The sequence below is a fragment of the Mesoplodon bidens genome (assembly GCF_964165515.1).
Source record: "Mesoplodon bidens genome assembly, chromosome: 20".
In the NCBI taxonomy this organism is placed as follows: domain Eukaryota; kingdom Metazoa; phylum Chordata; class Mammalia; order Artiodactyla; family Ziphiidae; genus Mesoplodon; species Mesoplodon bidens.
Window position 1 is genome coordinate 31,887,848 of NC_138181.1, and position 19,970 is coordinate 31,907,817.

A 19,970-nucleotide genomic window follows, 5' to 3' on the forward strand; every position below is an offset into this window, starting at 1 on the left:
AGGCTTTATCACACTCCGTACTTTCTGTCTGTGCTGTCCTCGCTGCATGACTAAGCAGGGTTTGGTGGAGAACCTGAACGGTTAGCTGCCATCAAATCTGACTCAGTTATTACTCTTATTTGTAAATACACAAGTTTGTGAGTTCATTAATGCATCATTTCCATGTTATTGCTTTTGTAATTTTAAAAAGCAGAACCAATGTCAAGAACACATAAACTTATATTTTACTGCCAAATAGCTTGTAGTCTCAAAAGTAAGACTTAATTTTATACATTCACCAATATTTGGTGATATTTGCCCATTTTCATTAAAGAATACATTTTCCAAAAATATACTGTATATTATTTTCCTTTTAACTCAAAATGTGTTTCTCTTTGGCTTAAAGTGTGATTTGCAAATAATGAAATCTGCATATCTCCTTAGTCTGTGCCACTACTGTAGCCAACACTGACTACACACATGTTCGCACACACACAGCTCACACACATTAAGCATGGATTTGGTGGGGGCGACGGACATTGCTTCCAAGATGCTACTTCTTGTGGGTCTTAAACCTGGACACTAGCCTGACGGGCAACTGACACTCGTCCTTGCTCTGCAGGGACCCACTTTCACTTCTCACCAGTGACTTACTTTTACAGACAGGTGACTTCCCTGTCCATTTCATGTCCGCTTTACACGTCCTGTGCTCAGATCCACCCGCGAGGAAGAATCCCGGATGGCAGGTGTACACTAAGGTGTAACCAAAAGTGGGGAGGTCGATGGCCCTCACGTCCGCGTGGGCTGGCGTTTCAGGCTGGCGGCAGGCGTGAGCTGAAATGGGATTTAATCCATTAGTAGTCCACTGTAGCCTTAGCATATGTGTCTAAGGAAATACAGCAAAAAAATTGGAAATGGCTATGAAATCAGTCTACCATTTAAAACTGAGAATACAGGAGCTGTACATATCACCAACATTCTGGTCTCTGCAGCTTTCAGCACAACAAAGCCTTGGTGTTTGCCAGCTCTCTCTCTATCTATCCACCTATCTATCTATTGACATCTATCATCTATCTATCTATCTCCTTCTCTACATATATGTGTGTAATTATGTGTAGAAATTTAGAATAGAAATCATAGCTTTAAAATAAACACTTCTAAAAAAAATAAACACTTCTGACATACTATTAATAGAAATAGTATGTTAAATTTTATTAAAAGAGCAGTACTTTAAACTAAACACATACACATTAAAGTGTATTTTTAAATATGCTTTGATTTTTGTCCAATGGCAACTAGAAAATTTACTGCTCAGTTAAATGAATAATTAATTTTGGTCAAAATTTGATGTGTGTTTAGAAAAGTAATTGAAATATAGATTCTTATTATCTTTAAAAATATCATTTATGAGTAAATAAGGTTGTAATGTTTAGATCTCAACTTATTCTTTGTAAAGTGCACAGTTATGTGTCAAATAAAGGACTTGGCCGATTATTATAAGTTTACATTATTAAAATCATGCATGCAATCATTTTAAGTATCCTAATATTTTGCACTTCAGCAAACTTTCAAGGTAATGAAGACCTATTCCACACACAAACACACACACGTATGTGTATATACATACATAGATGTGCATGTGTGTATCAATATAATATCTCTGTATATAATATCCCCATATATAATTTGAGTAGAGATTCAGAATAGAGATGATACCTTTGAAATAAATATACATCTTATAATACTGAGACATAAATACACAAAAATCACACCTTATATACTATTAGAAGATTTTTGTATAACATCGTACTTGTCTTTATGTCTAACCTAGTAAGAGATACTACGTTGCACTAAACCGGCAAAGGATGAAAAGTTGATTACTAATCATTCATACAACATTTCTCCTAATTCTCATGATTAAGTCACAGAATAAAATTTGGTCCTAAGTAACTATTTGAATGATCGGTTCATATGTAGACTCCGAAAAGAACACTTCAAACATCTCTATTAATATGCTGACCTATCACATGATCTTTAATAACCTGACATGAACATACTGGGAGAATAACAGCACAAACAGGTTTTCTCTCCGTGAATGTTAACTATGCTATCCACTGATCTTTGGTTTGGGGCAGTTTCTCAGACTTAAGTGCCTCGGTATCACCTGGAGGGCCTGGGTGCTATAGACTGGACCCCTCCCTCTTCTGCACTCCACCCTCCCCTGGCCCCCAGAGCCTCAGGTCCCGTGGGTCTGGATGGGATCCGGCTCAAGATGTGCATTTCAGCCAAACCCCAGGTGAAGCTGCTGCTGGTTCCAGGGGATCAAACTTTGAGAAACAGGAGTTTAGGGAACTGAAAACAATCAAATAAACAAAAATAAGTTCCTCATTATTTCCCGGGAAGGTAAAACACTCCCCAGCTGCTGGAGAGCAGACAGGCCCCTGCCGACCTCGAGCAGGGGTCGCACTTACGGATGCACTCTGTCTGGATGCCGCTCCACGTCAGGTTCGCCAGGCAAGTTCGCGTTGTAGAACCTTGAACGTGGTAACCTTTTCTGCACCGGAAAAACACCATGCTTCCAACCTGGAGGGGAAACCCAGTGAGGAACTGCTGAAACCAGGGGTGACCAAAACTTGGGTTTCTTATGGTGAGTCAGTGAGAACGACACACACATGTAGTATATTCCAGTGTTCCGATATATTTGGCCCTACATGTCTACATGCCAGAAGATGTTACCTGAGCCTTCAAGGCCACATGTGAGCCCCAGTATAAAATGTGCTGGCTTTAACCTATGTCCTTGGCAGGGTGTATGAAGGCCATCAGGAAGGGGCCAGTGTGCATCAGGGCCAATCAAACGAGAACATTTTACGTTTCAGGAAAAACAGGGAGAAGTGGCTGAAGATAAAGGACTTTTATTCTAAATTATTAAAAGGACTTTTATTCTTAATTAACCGGACTTTTATTCTAAATTAACAGAGTGTGCATATTTAGCTCTGGCTTTCAAAGCCATCTGATCAGAGACCCCTGAAGTCACTCAATTACTTAAGATGGTTGAAACATTGTATTTCAAGCTTCATTACTTTGCATCTTTAGGTATTTCTTCAATATTCGTGTTAATGTACTTTTTATTTAAAAAGTCAAATGAACATTCAAAATATTCAATATTGAGCATGCTAACCACTCTTAGAGTTATGAGAGATCATACAGAGAAGAGATACCATACAGGAACCCTAGACTATGGGGCTTGAATGCATTTTCTTCTTCTGTTTTTGTCTCTAGAATTTAATACTGTTCACCTATTCTGTCAGGTCACCAAACGGGGTCTTTTTATTTGTAGCTCTTCAGTGGCAAGTCACCCTGCTTTGAGATTTGCTATGTCAGTTCAGCAGACAAAAAATACAAAAATATGCCTGCTTTCAAATAGAGATTAATATAGCAGTTAATACTGTGTAAATGAGATACATATAGTTATCTCAGTGTTGACAGTTAAAATAACAAGCAGAAATCCTCTCTGAATGGATTTTGTTTGGGCAAATATAACTTGAATCAAATACGGTACATAAAAACACACATGTTTAAGTATCAGTTTCATTTCAACGTAGAGGAAAACATGGTGAAATAAAAATGGAGAACCTCGTATCCTCTTGAGCTATTCTGTATTCCAAACTGTGGAGTACCAGGGTCTGGGCAGGTGTTGTGAGCAGGATCTGAAATTCACAATTAAAACAAAAATTAGAGAACCAGGTATGGTTATTACCCGGATTCTAACATTATTACTAACAGGTCTCATGAAATTCAGAAAATTGTGTTTTGTCAAATGTGCAAGATGTTTTGCACAAAAGTTTAAAATTAAATTGCTCTTTTTGCCTTTTTTTCAGATATTTTCTTTAGATATTAATTTTTAGTGCTTAATCAGACTCTGAATTGCTCTGTGTATTATTTTCTATATCAGAATAAGCACACTCTTTTCCATTCTCTGGTTTAGTTTTTCTCCACTGATGTATTGGTTGGTTAATAGTACATTATCTTCAGTAATTATCTATTATGATCAGTTTTTAAGGATTTAATTAATTACCATCTCCTTTGCCATATATTACATTACTCCAAATGTCCTGAATTAATTTTCTTCAAGATTTCAAAATGAGGAGTATACTTAATGCTTAGAAACAGAAGCATATAGTAGACCAACAGTGATAATTTTCCAAAAAATGTAGTATTTCACCATCAGCGAGCACTTCAGCTTTACTATGGCTGCTTTCCACTGCTAGTGGGAAAACAAAATATAACTTTTTTTAAAAAGTATGTTTTCAAGAGAAACTAACCTATAGGGGGAAGAAAAACATTTTTTTAAGGTTTTTCAGAAATAGCTAGAGCAAAGCAATAGTTTAAACCAAATGGCAGTAAACATTAACTAGAAAAGGCAGTGCTTCAATGAAATTATTTCTAACAGTGTATTTTTTTTGGTTCCTGAATATGTATTTTTTACTGAAAAAATCATTCATAAATTAATATACAAAAATGTACATACACATGAGTAAATAATGTAGTGACAAAGGACTATTTTTGGTAAAAAGTGGTTTTTAAAACATCCTTAGATTTCAGTGCAAAAATGTACTCCTGGCACATGTTAAGTGCCACAAGAGTAAGCTCAAAAAACTGTATTAAGTAGATATGATTTAATTTCTTAGAAAACAACCAAGGATATAAATCATTAATTGCTTGCTACGTGTCTTGTGCTCAGGAGAGCCGGGCGAGCAGAATGACCCAGGCCATCACCTTGAGTCTGCAGGAGGAAAAGAGGCTCTGAGTGGAGAATGGAGGATTCAGGTCTTTGTACCCTTGATGGAGTGACTTTCGACCACTGTCATTTCTACCTGAACCCTTTCTATGAGACAGAGATTAGGTCTAAAAATGAGGGGTTAGGCCACATACAGAGTGTCTTCTGACTTGGAGTTTCATTTTCACGTTGGAAAGTCAACAGAGCATGAGTGTCCCTGCAGCCCTCTCTGCCGTGGCCAGCGGTGCAGACAGTTTAGTGGGGGACGGGGGGACAGGAAAGCAAAGGCTCAGGTGTCCCTCTGGTGCCACAGCAATAGTGGCAGCTTCCATAAAGCGCTCTTTCCCCTAAAGAACGCAGCTGTTGGTTGAGAGGGGCAGGAGATAGAGGGACTGGGGTAAGAGAATAGACTCTGGGAGCGATTTTTAAGTGACTCGTAACATGAACTGCCAACTCAGTTGGCACGATTTAAGAGCGGCTGCCCATCAGTGTAGCTGATTAGCGCCTACGCAGAGCATTACCTATAAGAACGTTATCTACGTGCCCACAAATGGTCCGTTTTAAAATGAAATGTCCTCATCCCCAAGCCCCTCAGGGCTGTCATGTCATCAGTACCGATGCAGGTGGGCTGTGTGCCACTCCACGTGCCGTCCGCTTGGCAGACTCTCCGTGACGACCCCACCAGGATGAAGGGAGATCTGCACTGGAAGAAGACTTCAGATCTATAGGCGAAGCTTTTCCCACTGAGTCGTCCCTCAGCGGGTGTGCCCGGGTCTCCACAGAACACCGCTGTAGGAAACAATCGAGACATCAGTTCGCATTCTGTGTCCCTGGATTAGCTTAACCTACTAAACTTGTTTAACTAGTTTCTGTTAAATCTCTAGGTATCCCTATTAAACCAACAAATGATGAAAAGAACAGAATCTGCCCTTGGGCAGTGTAGTCTCAAATTGGAATTTTTACCTATTGTAAGGTGGCTATAAATCACGCAAGCTCTTTTCCTCAGACTGTAACCGCGGGTGTGCATGTTGGTGATTTGCAAATGAGACCGGGAGCCGGTTCTCCCAGAGGACTTACGCAGGCATTGGGGGACGTCTCCTTTCCACACGCCACGACCTTCGCAGGAGAGGATGGCGGGGTGGGAGAGCTGGAAGCCCCGGGCGCAGCTGTAGCTCACGCTGGCGCCCCAGCGTAAATCTGATCCTTCCACCTTCCCATCTTGAACTGGAGGAGGTTGACCACACATGACAGCTGTTGCCAGAGAACACATGGGAGTCAACATTCTAGAGTTTCCACCACAACCATAATGCACCAAGGACTAACATTTTAATTTTACCTGCGTTGCAAATGACATCTACAAAGGGCTGCATTTTTTAATAGAAGATTATTGAGAAAGACAGTAAATCAAAATAATAAAATTTTTCTCCAATACTTCCTCATTAATTTAGATCAAGTCCATAAAAGCCAAGCAAAGTCAAAAGATATCACACTGTAAAAGAAAGTGTGGGATCAAACACAACAGTCTCAATGTGTATAAGACCAAGAAAGAAAGAAAGACTGCTGTTCAATTTATGTCTTTTTATGTTGTTTACCAGAGACAAATCCAGTCAGAACGTGGTCCTATGACATGAGTACAGACTTTTGAATTTATATATACAGATGGTAAGAATTTCTCCCTCTATCTGTATTTTTTTCTTTATATAAAGATAACAATTTCCAAAAGACATAGTCTGTTGATCCATTTGCTGAAGAATTAAAAAACAGTGATTGTTGCATGGTTGAAGGAGATTCTGTAAGAAACCACTTGCCAGTGTTTTATCACAGTCTAGGAGCTTTGGGCCAGAACACGGATCTCACGAGTGACTCCCCAGCTGGTGCTGGCGTCCACCCTTCCCACTCCAGCCATTATTCTAAGATGCCTTGTCTAAAAGCTTCCCTGAAGATCCAAGAGCTCCTAGACTTTTCACACTGGAGGAGGTTTGCCAATGACAGTCCAGGCAGCAGAAGGCAGCAGGAAGGAAGACTCACCTGTATTTTCTCACCTGCAGTTTCTCATGGGCTTTCACATGCAAGAAACACACACAGACCCAGAACCACTCATGCACAGCCGGAAGCCGGAAATGGGCCCTTCTCTTGCCATTCAACCTTCTCTCTGTCTATTCAGCAAATATTTCTGGAGAATCCCTATGTGAAGATTGGGGGAACGTGGCTCTAGACAGACGATGTCAAGCGGCAAGGCCCCCGGGTGGGAACGGTGACGAGTGACATGGTTCCACGGAGGGGAGGACAAGGGCGGCCAGTGGGAGAAGAGTTCAGGTGGAGAGAGAGGTCTCTTCTGCAAGGGCCTGGTTGGCCGTGGAAGTATTATTAATGCAACAGGTTCTAAACAGAGGGACAGAGACCCACACAACACATGAAGTCCCAGGGACCTGACAATCTATGGACACGTGCCATCAACAAGCTCATGTGGCTGCAACAGCCCAACACAACTGTGTGAGCTTCATTACACATCCATTTAGTACCTGCTCCACGGCAGCATCGTATTAATAACTGCAGATGGAAAGAAGGATGGGAGACAGGGGTCCTCACCCTCCAGGGAGAGGAAACCAGGGCGCGCCCAGAACTGCCCAGGCCAGGAGGGCTGGAAACACCGCCATCAGGTGCGGAGGTCTCACCTGAGCCTCACAACAAGCTCTACACAAACTACCTGTCCTTCAGAGCCCTCTGAGCGTGGCGCCTTCCTCACTAGGGCTTCCTGCTGCGCCAGCTCTCAACTCACGGTTTTTATCTGTCTGCCGCCTAATGAAGAGTGGGGCACCCCTTTGTCATGTCTGATCGCTGCCGGCTTCCACGCCCTCTCCCTCCCTTCCCCTCTGGCCCAGCTGACAAGAGCCCGCAGGCTCCCTCTGGCGCTGCTGCAGAGCCCTGACCGTGCAAATCCAGCCCCGGTACAGCTGGCACCGCCCCCCCCCGCTCCCCTGCTTCCCTCAAGCCATGCAGACACCTTCCGCCCACTCTGCTCTCCCTGGAAGGCCTGCTGTCCAAGTCGTAAACCTTCCCATACCACCTCCACACCACGCGGCATCGCTAGTCTCCACATCCAAAGCCCACAGAACATCTCGCACTGACCATCTCTGCCCCCCTTCTGCCTTCTTTGATGACTGGCTTCTCTCTCTGACCTGACTCTACGTCCCCATGGTAACAGTCCCCATCGTATATGCCACAGACTTAACACAGCCACGTTCGCCAAGAGAGAGCAAAGCTGGGGTTCACAGCACAGACTCCAGGGGAAGTGTGGCTGCCAACGAACCCTGATGTCTCCAAGCCCCGATCTGTGACCCTGAGCATTTACTAAAACTCTCTGTGAGTCAGTCTCCCGTCTGTAAAGCGGAGATTAAAGTAGTAAGAAAATGAAGTGATTTAATATTTGCGAATGAGTTTACAAGAATGCCTGGCACACAGAAGGTTTACACAGATGCTTGCAAACTGAAGTACAACATAACTCAATAAAGACTTCTATATGCGTGAGTAGAACACACAAACCTCTGCAGGTGGGTTTGCTTTGATCCCATGCGCTGTCCTTGGTGCAGCGGATCGTGGAGGACGAGGCAGGTTCCATGGTGTAGCCGGGGTTACACTGGTAGCTGACCGTACTGTTGAAGGTGAAATCTGTCCCAAACTGGATGCCATTTGCCAGTGTACCTGGATCTCCACAGCTTATAACTAGTAAGCGAAGAACAAAAAAGAGTCGGAAAAACATATTATCATGAAATAACTTATTCCTGGTTTCTATTTAAGTGACTCTCCTTAAGCTGCTATTCCGAGTGGTTAAGGCGTGTATTGTTACAGCAATATCCCCCTCTCTCTGTTTGACAGTTTTACTGGCCGGCGGTCAGGAGGCTGCATGTTTGGAACCGCTTGTTTCTATCCCACTGGTGGTTGGCTATGCGGGTGACAGCTGGCACCCATGTCCAGTCCTGGGTTAGGCGTGATGAGGGGTCACACCACAGAGTCAAGCACAGAGGCACAGGCTGAGATCAGAGAACCAAGCACCTGACCCATTTCCCTCAGACTAACTGGTCTACAGAGAGAACAAACCTTGACTTCTTGGACCTCAGTTTTACAATATCCAACCCAACCAACCATGCAAAGCATTTTCAACCATATAAATAAGAAAGTGAAGAAAAATCTAAAAGTGCTTAGTAATTGGACATAATATCAAACATATGTATGATATGATATAATCCCGTTTTCTCTATGGATTAAAAAAATCAGTACAACACTATAAAATCAATTTATTTTCTCTGTCAGGTAGATGTCACTGTGATGCCCTGGCCCCACCAGGACAGCAGGCCACTCACGTGTGCAGTCGGGGGCTGTACCCGTCCAGGTCCCGTTGGCGGTGCAGTGCCGCGTGGTGAGCCCCGAGGTCCTGTAGCCATCCCAGCAGGCGTAGACCACGGAGCTGGAGAACAGGACACCGTCGCTGCTGACGATCATGCCGTGGGTGGGCGTCCCCGGGTTCCCACAGGACACAGCTGTGAGGGAACAAAACCGGGCCGTACAGAGAGACCCGTCACCACGTGAGGAACCTGAGAGGCCAAAGGCCATCGGGGTAACAGACTGCTCATGTATTCCAAAAGTCACAGGACACGTAACCATGGGAAAGTTTTCACACATATTTTACTTTAAGACTCATGCCATTCTCTTATGAATGAGTTACAAATGTGCAAGCTACATGTTTGTATTATCTTTTCTAAAACACATTACTTCCAAACAGATTAAAAGATGAGTTAAAGCACTGACAATTCAAAACCATGGTAGTCTGAGATTTAACATGTTTATAACAAACAGTAAAATTATCATGATCTTTTAAAGGGTCTGTATGATACTAGTGACTCAGAATTGTCTCCCTCTTCAATAGCTGAGTTAAAGAAAACCTGGGCAAATCAGGTCATATTTTATATCTCCAGGACAATTCATTTTAAAAAATAAGGGATGCCTGAGGAATATGAATGACTACACTTAAACTGTTCTGTGAAACGGTCTCCTCAATGTTCCCCAGTCTACGGGCAGCTGTGTTAACTGGCTTTGGAATGGCTGCACCTTAAATCTCTCTCCAGACGACTGCAGTGCCACGTACAGGCATGAAGACTTCAGCTAATGCTGGGCAGTGTAACAGACCTACACTCTGAGTATCTATCATGTGTATTCCTTCGTCAGTGAACAAGGAAACTCAGCAGCTGCTGGGTGTGTGTATCAAGTGAAGATTTTAATCCATAACAGGTTTTTTTGCCTTTTTCAGTTAAACCCATTTACCATAAAGACGGTTATTTTTCCTCCTTAGCCTCCCACAATAATGCACAACAGGCAGACATACAAAGAATGTGAATTTTAATAACCACAATGTATCATGAGTTCTTTTTCTGAAAATGACCAAAGTATTTGCAAATACTCTTGCCTATTTAATTGCTCCACTTTCAAATCTAGCCTTGAGAATAAAGACACACTCTTCTTAAAAATGTGAAAGAAAACAGATTGCAAAGTAAAAGCCACTATAATGGAAGTTTAGGGAATTCCCTATCATATTATGTTAAAAAATGCACATACTCTCAGGTTGGACTAGATCTTGTTTGACAAGTAAAAAGCACACATGCTGGTGCTTCTACGCCTGTGCCCACGTTGGACATAACTAATCAATTATAACCCTCTTCCCTGATGAGTCTGGGTTTGGACTTACAATTCCTTCTAATACAGATTGTTCAGTAGTTTCTTGGTTGGCATTTGAGATGAGATATATTTATCAATCTTGAAGCAGAGGATACCTAACATTCTCTAAAGCTCAAAAGTTCTTTGATGGCTGTGACATAAATAAAAATTTCACATTGCAAAAATCCAAGCTGTTGGCCTATTCAAGACAATTCCTCATCCATTCAACAAATACTGATTCATCATTTCCTGTGCACAGTTACTGCACACATGTATGAGTGCAAGCCTGACAAAGCAAAGAATTATATTGATCCAATTCATAACAAAAGACACCTGGGTATATCATTATATTTTATTCTAATCATATCTGCTATTAAAATCTATGTAGCAATTTTCAAAAGTGATATGTGAAGGACTAATGCTAAACTAAAGCAGGTCACTGTTGAAAACATATTCAACTTAACATTGTCAGTGAAAGAATGTCCGTCATAAAATGACTTCCTAATGTTTATAAAGTTCCCTCAAATATTGTATCCTATAAAATCAAATTCATGGTTAACTTTTTTTTTCCTGACAGGGACACTTTCACTGATGGCTTTGCCTATGAACATGAGGGTTAGAAAACAGAGTCAACATAGCTGTTTTTACATCAAGGTCTTAATGTTGTAAGACATACGGGGACTATCACTAAAGCAAAACAAGAGACTAAATGTAGGATCACTAGAAGGAAAACAAGATTTTTTTAAAAATTACAAGTTAAAATTTCTTTTAAAATACATCTTTTTTAAAGTACATTTGGTTAATGTGATTCCTTTTGGTAAAAGATTATTTTCTTTTAATCAATTTATAATAAAATAGCATTATACTTATTCCAAATGCACTTTATTGTTCATAGATATCAATACCATTCACTTACTTAGCATGCTGTATTAGGAGGATTGCTGTTAAACTGGGTCAAATAGTTATAGGTTTGGCTCTCTGATCATACAAGTTAAATAAATGTTAGTGATCAATTCAAGTTCTCAACATGTAGTATCTTCACTGTAAAATGTGTGTAAGAAAGATAACTGCTCCCTGTTGTTGTAAGATTACACATACCAAGTGCAAAATGCCTAGTAAACAATCGGGTAGATTAGTAGTAGTACTAGTATTGTTATTTTCATTATCATCATTTCAATCTCATTTTAGTCCACTACCTGAATAAAAGGTCAACTTTATCATAATCTCATGGGAAAGAGGATTAAGAGTTGCCTAATAGAACTAACCCCAAAGATGTAGTTATATTTAAGCAACTTGGTAAGATATATCCATTTCAAAGTAAGTCAATGAGCCTGTGATTAAAAGACGAGATTGCTAACAAAAGAAAACATGGCTTAAAGTGATGAAAATATATTATAAATTTAAGTTTTTTGATGTTGAAGAATTTTAAAAATATTTTTCTTTTGTGATGCGTGACTCCTCCTCTTTATAATTTATTGAAATATCCATCAGGAGCTAATGTTTATAACAGATTCAGAGAAGGTAAATTATCAGGAGGGAGGTGACCTTGGTTAGGGGATTGAATATAGGTCATGGCTAACCTTTGTGGCAATGAAAAAGTCACTGATAACCCCATTTTCTACAAAAAAGAATATGTGCCCCAAAGATACGGACCTACAATAACAAGGGAGAAAAAATATAAAGCAACAGATTCTCCAAAAAAGTTTTAAGACCTCTACATGTGGAGAGGGGGAGTGGCAAGGGGAGTTAGTCATATATCCTACCCATCATTTGTTGTTTTAGCGAGTGTAACACATACTGTTAATTATGCAGCTTCCCATGATTTCTGTACCATGCAATTTGGAAGTAGCCAGTTTTGCGGGGCATATCTGAGAAATATTTTTAGTATTGAAACATTTTAGTAACTCAACTTCTTTCTGTATACAGATTTTAAGGTCCAAGTTTATGAGGATTTTATAGGAACCTTTTGAATTTCTGACTTTTGATAAACTAAATGCTATTTAAAGACTGGACTTTGTATAGTCTGAGTTAAGTACAACATGAAATGAAGTCCAATTAAGCTCTCCTAATCAAATAAATGAATTCCTTTATGTTTTGCTGGAATAAAGCTCATAGTGTCATATCCCAGCAACAAAGTGAGATTTGTATGGAAAACATTACTCACTCTCAACCGCTTTAATTTTTTCACTTTTTAAATTTGCAATAAACTAAAGTGCTTGAGATAAACCCAATATAGAATGTACAGTCTCAAGTAAATGACCATCCCTAATAGCACAGAATGTATCTAAGGGAGGTTTGTTGAGCCTTGGAAGCTATATTTCCCCACCAAATTTGGTTAACTTTTAACCAGTATTTTTTCAAATAATTTTCTGCACCATTCTCTCCTTCTCTTCTAGAACCCCAGTTACAAGTACATTAAACTACTTGATATTATGCAGTAGGAAATTATTGTGCTGGGATTGTTTTTCTCCATTTTCTTTCCCTCTGTTTTTCAGATTGGATAATTTTCACTGACCTGTATGCAAGTTAACTGATCCTTCTGACATTTTTCATCTGCTAAGTTGATCCAGAAAACTTTTTATCAGATAATGTACTTTTCATTTCCAGAGTTTCCATTTGATTCTCTTTCATTATTTTCATTTCTCTGTTGAGATTCCCTGTTTCAATTCAATTTACTGTAAAGTCTTGAACATGTTTTTAATAGCTTATTTAAATCCTTATTGTGTTTTTCAACATTTGGGTCATCTCAGGATCAGATTCTATCTCTATTGTTTGTTTAGTTGGTTGGTCGGTTGGTTGGTTGGTTGGACTATGGGTCATATTGTTCTGGGTTGTGCCGATGCAGTAACTGTTTATTGTATGCTGGACATTGTGAATGAACTACTGCATGGAGCATGTCATTCCTTTAAAATGATGTTGGGCTTTACTCTGGTAGGTTTTTAAAGTAATTATAGATCTTCTGGGTCTTGTGGTCAGTTTTATTCTGTTAGCAGAGAGCTAGTTAGTCTGAGTCCTAACATGATTTGCTCTTAGTTCTAGCCTGTCCCCCTGATTTTAGGGAGTGGTACCTATTCACAATGTACGGGCTCTCTAGGCCTCCAAGAAGCATCCTGAGTGTACAGTGTCTCTCAGTACAGTGTGACTTCTATTATCACAGGTCTGCTCTCCGCTAAGAAGGTCTGTGCATCACTGAGTCTCACGGGTGCTTGTCGGCCCAGCCCTCAGCTGAGTCACCTGTGAAAACGCCTACAGAATTCTGGGGCCCTCCCATTGTCAGTTCCCTCCTCCTGGATTCCCGTTTCTGCAAATTCCATTTCAGTAACCTAAAACAATTTCTACCTCATCACCTCACCAAGTCACTGTACCACCTGGGTTCTGCTTCCCAGCTTCCCAGCAAGAAAAATGCACAGAGTGACAGAGGGGTTGTGGAGCTCACCTTATTTATTTTCTCCTAAGGAACACAGTCACGCCCTGTCAGTTGTTTAATAACTCACGTAATTGTCTCACGTATTTTGTTGTTTTATAGTTGTTCTCAATAAGAAGGTGGGCCTACTATCGTTTAATATGTCATGGATTGATGTAAAATCTTATTTAATTTTCATAATGTTCAACTACTTCTGGACCAAAAATTCACAGGTGTGGTATAGAGAAAAGGTTAGATGGGGTGTAATTGTAGATTACGGAGGTCATGTGTAACTTTGAGGTACTATATTATGGAACAGAAAATGAAATGTTCTGGTTTTGGTGAGAAAGACATGCTCTCATGCAAATTTTAACATTCAAATTTCTACAAGAGGGGAGGAAACTGAGAGTGAGAAAAGTTCTACTAACTTACAATTGCATACTTCAGTCAATAGAAATGGCATCATCCTGCAAATCACAGCTGCAGATGACATTTCCCCACAACTATTTAGTCATATTTGATTTAACTTCTTTAGGGCCTAATCTTAAGATTTACATTAACTTGATTGTCAAGAGGCAATTTGGAGTCAAACATTATCTTGGATTATCATGTATACTTATCTCTATAGAGAGATAGATAGGTCTTTGACTATAATAACCAGGATACTCTTTGACTCTCAATGAGAGGATACACACACACGCATACATAGGATTGGCTTATTCATATATATCATTTTATATTATGTAGACTACATATGATACAGTTAACTATGTAAAATACAGTCAGATTAGATACATGCATATTATATCCTACTTACCTATATAATACCTATAATAAAATGAGTGACAGTACAAGGAGAGTTGACATAGTAGGGAAAATAGAGATTAAGGCAACTTGATCTATATTTCTGGTGTTGATATTGTGTGAGTTTATTCAAGCTGATCAAATTCTATGGAAAGTGTTCCATACATGTAAAAATAGGTAATTAATTTGTGTAACTGTTTTAGACTCGAAAATTCAGTCACTGAGAAGTTTGTGTGCAAATGTTAAAGTCTTATCTGTCCGAATTCTAACTCAGTTATTTTCTAGACTCTGAACACACTCGTGACATGTCAGCTCACCTTTGCTTAAGATAGGCATTGCCAAGACATGACATCGTGTTATAAAGAGCCGTGGCATTTTACTGTTATTACTGGGGTTTCCCCCCATTTCCTATCATGCCTCTTAAATAGTACAATAAAATATACTCACTCCAAAATATTATACGGAAAGTAACGCGAGAATCTTTTGCAACACAGGGCTCTGAACAAGGACCACCAACAGCCTGGAAGTAACATGTGAACAGAAGCCTCTTCCAGCCTGCAGGGAGCTCCCAGCAGCGACTCACTCTGCTCTACTCACAACTCCTTCGCCTCAGCTCTCACCACCAGCAGCCACAACACACGGCAAAGTCACCCAGAGAACATCACCAGGAGAAGACAGACACCTCCTTTAGACCATGGACTTTCAAAGGGTGAGGACAGCGTCATATGATCTTTTGAACAGTCAGGTATCTCCGTATGCCCAGCTGTGCTTTTTGATGATTCTCTTATATGTTTGGGGGGTAAGTAGGTTAATTGTAGAAATAGTGTAAACCTGTAGGATTTTTGTGGAATGTTACTCGTCATTTTACATTGAGTTACCTGGTTTCAACCTGAAACGCTGACTTTCAGGCTTGAACTTACCCTCGCACACGGGCTGCAGTCCTGACCATGACCCGTTGAGCAGACACGTTCGCTCTGCCGAGCCCCGCAGCTGGTAGCCCATTTCACAGGAGAAGCGGAGAAGGCTCTTGGCCTTAAACTCATCTCCAAGCCGAGACCCATGTGCTGGGGTCCCTGGATCACCGCAAAATCCAGGATTATTTCCTATGGAACACAAACACGTATGGCAATACTCAATGCTGTTAGACTCGTTTGACATAACAACGCTGTTATGTTTAAAGGGAATGAAACTTTATGTAAATGTGTATCGAACGTGGTTACAGTCATACAGCATTCTGGAAATCTCCTGAGAAAGATTTTCTTTCTTACAGCACAAAAACGAAAGACGCTAAGAAATTGTTTCTGTGTAACTACAATCAAAATAGCTTATTAAAATATGGTTGTAACAATAATTGATATTCTTTAGCAGAAATAAAATACTGGGGATGGTAAATGCAGGAATTGCTTGTTGGAAATGCTGGTGAGGATGCTGACGAGGAGATGGGGGTGAAGGTGTGTTGGGAACGAAAAAAATCAAATGAGAGGTTTGATGCTTCTACACTGTGTCGATCTGCTGATTATGTTTATTTTGTTTATTATGTTTATATGTTTTGTTTATTATGAAACATTCATGGAAGAATTAAGTTGATATTTTTTCCAAACAGGATTGACTTAACAATTGACGATAGAGACAGGAAAGATGTGGAAGAACTCAGAGGAAGCACAGAAAAGGAGGGAAAAACAGGGGCAAACTGAGTCAAGGTGAGCAAGCTTCCTACTCAGGTGCTAGGGAGACTCCTGCAGAGGAACATGTGCCGTGATAGGTGTTTAAAGGGAAGGAAGATGAAGACGACGCTGACGCTATATCAGAAAGGCGTACTTGGCTGGAACGGAATAATACCAACTTCAAAGAATGGCACCGCTACCCAATATTTGGAATGAAGCGCTGAGTGTGTCATGCCCACCTGTGCAGTGGGGCAGGGCTCCGCTCCAGTGACTGTCTTCCTGGCAAGTCCTGCTGCTGTTGCCTACGAGACTCCGTCTCCCTTGGCATGAGTAGTGAACCACGGCTCCAGATGTAAACAGGTCTCCAGTTAGGATGGCATTGGCAGGGACCCCTGGGTGTCCACACGAAATAACTTAAGAAAAAAATCAAATCAAATCAATGAGTACATTGTTCCTGTTAAGCTGCTTTGTGTTGGTCAGTGTCCCTCAGAGACTCATACAATCATCACCTATTAACAAAAACACCCAAATACCCTGCACATCGCTGCAGTGCCCTGTGGATAAGAAACACCAATTTCCAGACGACCCTCCTCCTACCCTGAATAGTCACGTTACTGAAGTCCACGAAAGGGTCCATCAATGAAGTTTTTGTTTGTTTTTTTTATTAGGTTAAGATACCTTTGCTTAAGGTAGAAATTGATATTTATGTTTTCAAAAAAGAAAGTCACTCTACCTAAATTTTTTCCACCTGCCCTTAACTGTATCCTAAATAAGCAGTGTTATACAAAATGTTGGAAACTAACATAGATTCACCAAAACTATTTCCATTATTTCTCCAGTTAGTATGACAATCATGCTTTGCTTGGGGACAAAACTCAGTCAAATCTGCTTCCTCTTCCAGTTCCCATGTCTAGAGAGACCATCTAACAATTTTTCTTTGAATAGGTGGCAATCTAAAATGTCTAAGTAAAAAAAAATATAATAAATTACTGATTAATATTTTCCTCAAGTAGTCCACTCATTTCTTTATAATTATACCAAATCAGGCCCATCATCTAATCATAATTATCCCTCAAGAAGGAAAATTCTAGAATCCAGATTACCATAGGATGGTAAAGACATATCTCTCCCTTTCTATAAAGTCCAAAATTAGGGTTAGCCATGGGCAAATTTTATCCCGCGTACAAACAGCTAACTGGGCTGATGATGCCACAGAGTATTCAAAGGCTCTGCTGGTTTAACATCCTCGAGGGGCTACATTCGGTCACCGACAACCCCAACGTGATGCCAGCCCGAGGGGCAGGTTAGAAAGGTTGGAAGGCATCACCCATCCCGAGTCACATAAGCCCTCCCCTGAGACCGTCTTACACTGACATCCACTCACTGGACAAGAGGAGTGTATCTACGGAGTCCTAAAAAGAAGCTAACTAGAGCTGAATCAGTGAAATTGTTGGTAAATGATCAGTTCCAGGTGAAATAAAAGAGAAAAAACTCAGTGGAACAGTATAACAGCAAAAATAGAGATGGAGGTTAGCTGCTGAAGAGCACGTGAAAACAAAACGCTCCTCTGCGAGCATGTATTCCCAGATTCACGGTAATTCCAGCGGTTCATGACCGCAAGTGGTGGGAAGTCACCCCTTGGAAAATGAGGTCAGTTAAAACCTGGTTCCTGGAGGTTGGAGCACACTGGCCTCATTGCAACAACCAATACAAGTCTCACAGACACCAGGCAAGATGCAAGAGAAAGCTTTGGGGAGAAAAACAAACAAAACAAAACTAATTTCTCTGAAAAATTCCCGTGTGTGAAGGCACAGAAAACCAGAAAACAAAGCTTGATGAGGATAGTAATACATTTACAGATGTGTTTTGCCATGTAAGCCTGTATGTTTGTTTTTGAAAGTCATCGCTCTCTTTCTCTGTAGAAATTCATTGTTTTGTTACAGTTAGAATTTGAGGCAGGTTTCCGGGTAGGTTGAAAGGGCTTTGTGGGACCCTGACTTGCAGGAAAAATGTCTCCAGCACCAATCCACTCTGAAAATGTACTGAAAACGCCGTAATTGTCACAGGTAAAATGGATTATCACTTTTTTCAGTAAGTTCAATTTATAATGTGATTGTCATTTCCTATTTTCTCTACCCACACAAAATGAATACTAAAAAGATAAGGATTGTTTTGTTTTGTTTCTGACTGATTTTTAAAAGGCCAAGGAGAGTGACTCCTTTTCCTTCATTCTCACACTATGTTTTAACAAGACAATTCTCTCTGAGCTAAAGGACAATATGATTTTTCAAGTGAAAGAAACTAATACTATAGCTATTTGGGTAAAAAAGAAAGTGTCCTTGTGAACCTATATGGTCTAAAATGTACTGTTAATGGTGTTTTGAGGGGCGCCATAGTGGCGACCTATCATTCTGTCTGCCCTGAGCACCCTGCTCTTCACGGCAATCCGCCCTCCTCTTGCTTAAACCCATGGGTCAGGAGGAAGTTACGACCAGGACACTATCCTTTTTATCATGTTCACATCAGACTGTACCAGAAGTGCTGATGAGACCCAAATTAGGCCCCTCAGAGAGCGCCACCCTTCCGGCCACAGATACTAGGTCAATAGATGGAGACTCCGTTTATAGCCTCTTGCCAGTATTTCTGAACCTGGGTCCAGAAAGATGCATGGTGTTGAGAGATTCGGGGCGTTGATAGAGGCGCCATCTGGAGGCCGCTGGCGCCCGTTTGAACCGGTGGATTAGCCTCCCTGCTGGCCCGAAGCAGGAGACAAGAAGGAACAGCAGACACAGAGACAGCCCGGTCCAGGCGGAGCCCGCGAGCCGAGTCCATCTCCCTCTGGGGCCAGCTTTGCGAGCAGGCCAGAACCCCTGCCCCTTTATTCCCGCGAAACTAGTGTGAGCTGCATTTGGTGATTTCTGGCCAACCTATAAAGTTGTCATAATAACAAATATAATTTGTGATGGGGGTGGGTAGAGAGAATTAAAAGTCAATACCGTTTTGAATACTTGAAAAAAACCGTGTTCTGTTGGTGGTGTTCTTACAGGGCTCTGTGGCCAAAAGGACCCTCACTTACCCAAACACTTGGGCAAAGAGCGATCCCATAAGCCATTTGCCATGCAGGTTAAGGCAGAAGATCCCAGCAAGTAAAATCCCTTCTTGCAGTGATAAACGACACTCATTCCATATTCAAAACTCTCGGGGAAATTCTGTTGCTCGTGACGAACGGCATTTTCCACAAAGCCTGGATCCGAGCAGTTCACCACTGCAAAGGAAAGCGCGGTGTGCATTATGCAAATGCAGCTACACGTTTATAAGCAAAACAGACAGACGGGCAGAGAAGGCAAACTCCTCCTCGTGGTTTTAGAAAGTTGGAGGGACCACAGCATGACAGCCAAAGCTTGTGAAATTCTGCACCCTTGACGAATTCCACTTCCTGCTTTGGGCCATTATGCTTCAAAAAATTTCAAGCAATGTATCGGCTACTATAGCACCTTTAACAACATGAGGCTGACAGTCTTTAACTGTTTCCCAATAATAGGCTTCTTCAATGTAAGGTCTAAAATTCGTTTCCCTGGTTAGGTTTTTATGTTATGAAAATGTTAAAACAGAAATGGCTGAAGTTAGTCTACAT

General features: G+C 40.9%; 1 protein-coding gene across 1 annotated transcript in view; it reads right to left on the reverse strand.

Moving 5' to 3' along the window:
* CSMD1 (CUB and Sushi multiple domains 1) overlaps positions 1-19,970 on the reverse strand; it is a gene marked incomplete at its 3' end in the record, with an annotated part of 1,732,394 nt that overhangs the window by 14,965 nt on the left and 1,697,459 nt on the right. The window contains exons 55-64 of the mRNA XM_081220901.1: positions 19,413-19,601; positions 16,576-16,749; positions 15,593-15,775; positions 9,118-9,294; positions 8,300-8,479; positions 5,834-6,007; positions 5,372-5,545; positions 3,613-3,686; positions 2,451-2,562; positions 634-813 (exon numbers count right to left, since the gene is read on the reverse strand). Coding sequence (XP_081077027.1) covers positions 634-813; positions 2,451-2,562; positions 3,613-3,686; positions 5,372-5,545; positions 5,834-6,007; positions 8,300-8,479; positions 9,118-9,294; positions 15,593-15,775; positions 16,576-16,749; positions 19,413-19,601 — 1,617 coding nt within the window. The remainder of the gene's footprint in view (positions 1-633; positions 814-2,450; positions 2,563-3,612; positions 3,687-5,371; positions 5,546-5,833; positions 6,008-8,299; positions 8,480-9,117; positions 9,295-15,592; positions 15,776-16,575; positions 16,750-19,412; positions 19,602-19,970) is intronic.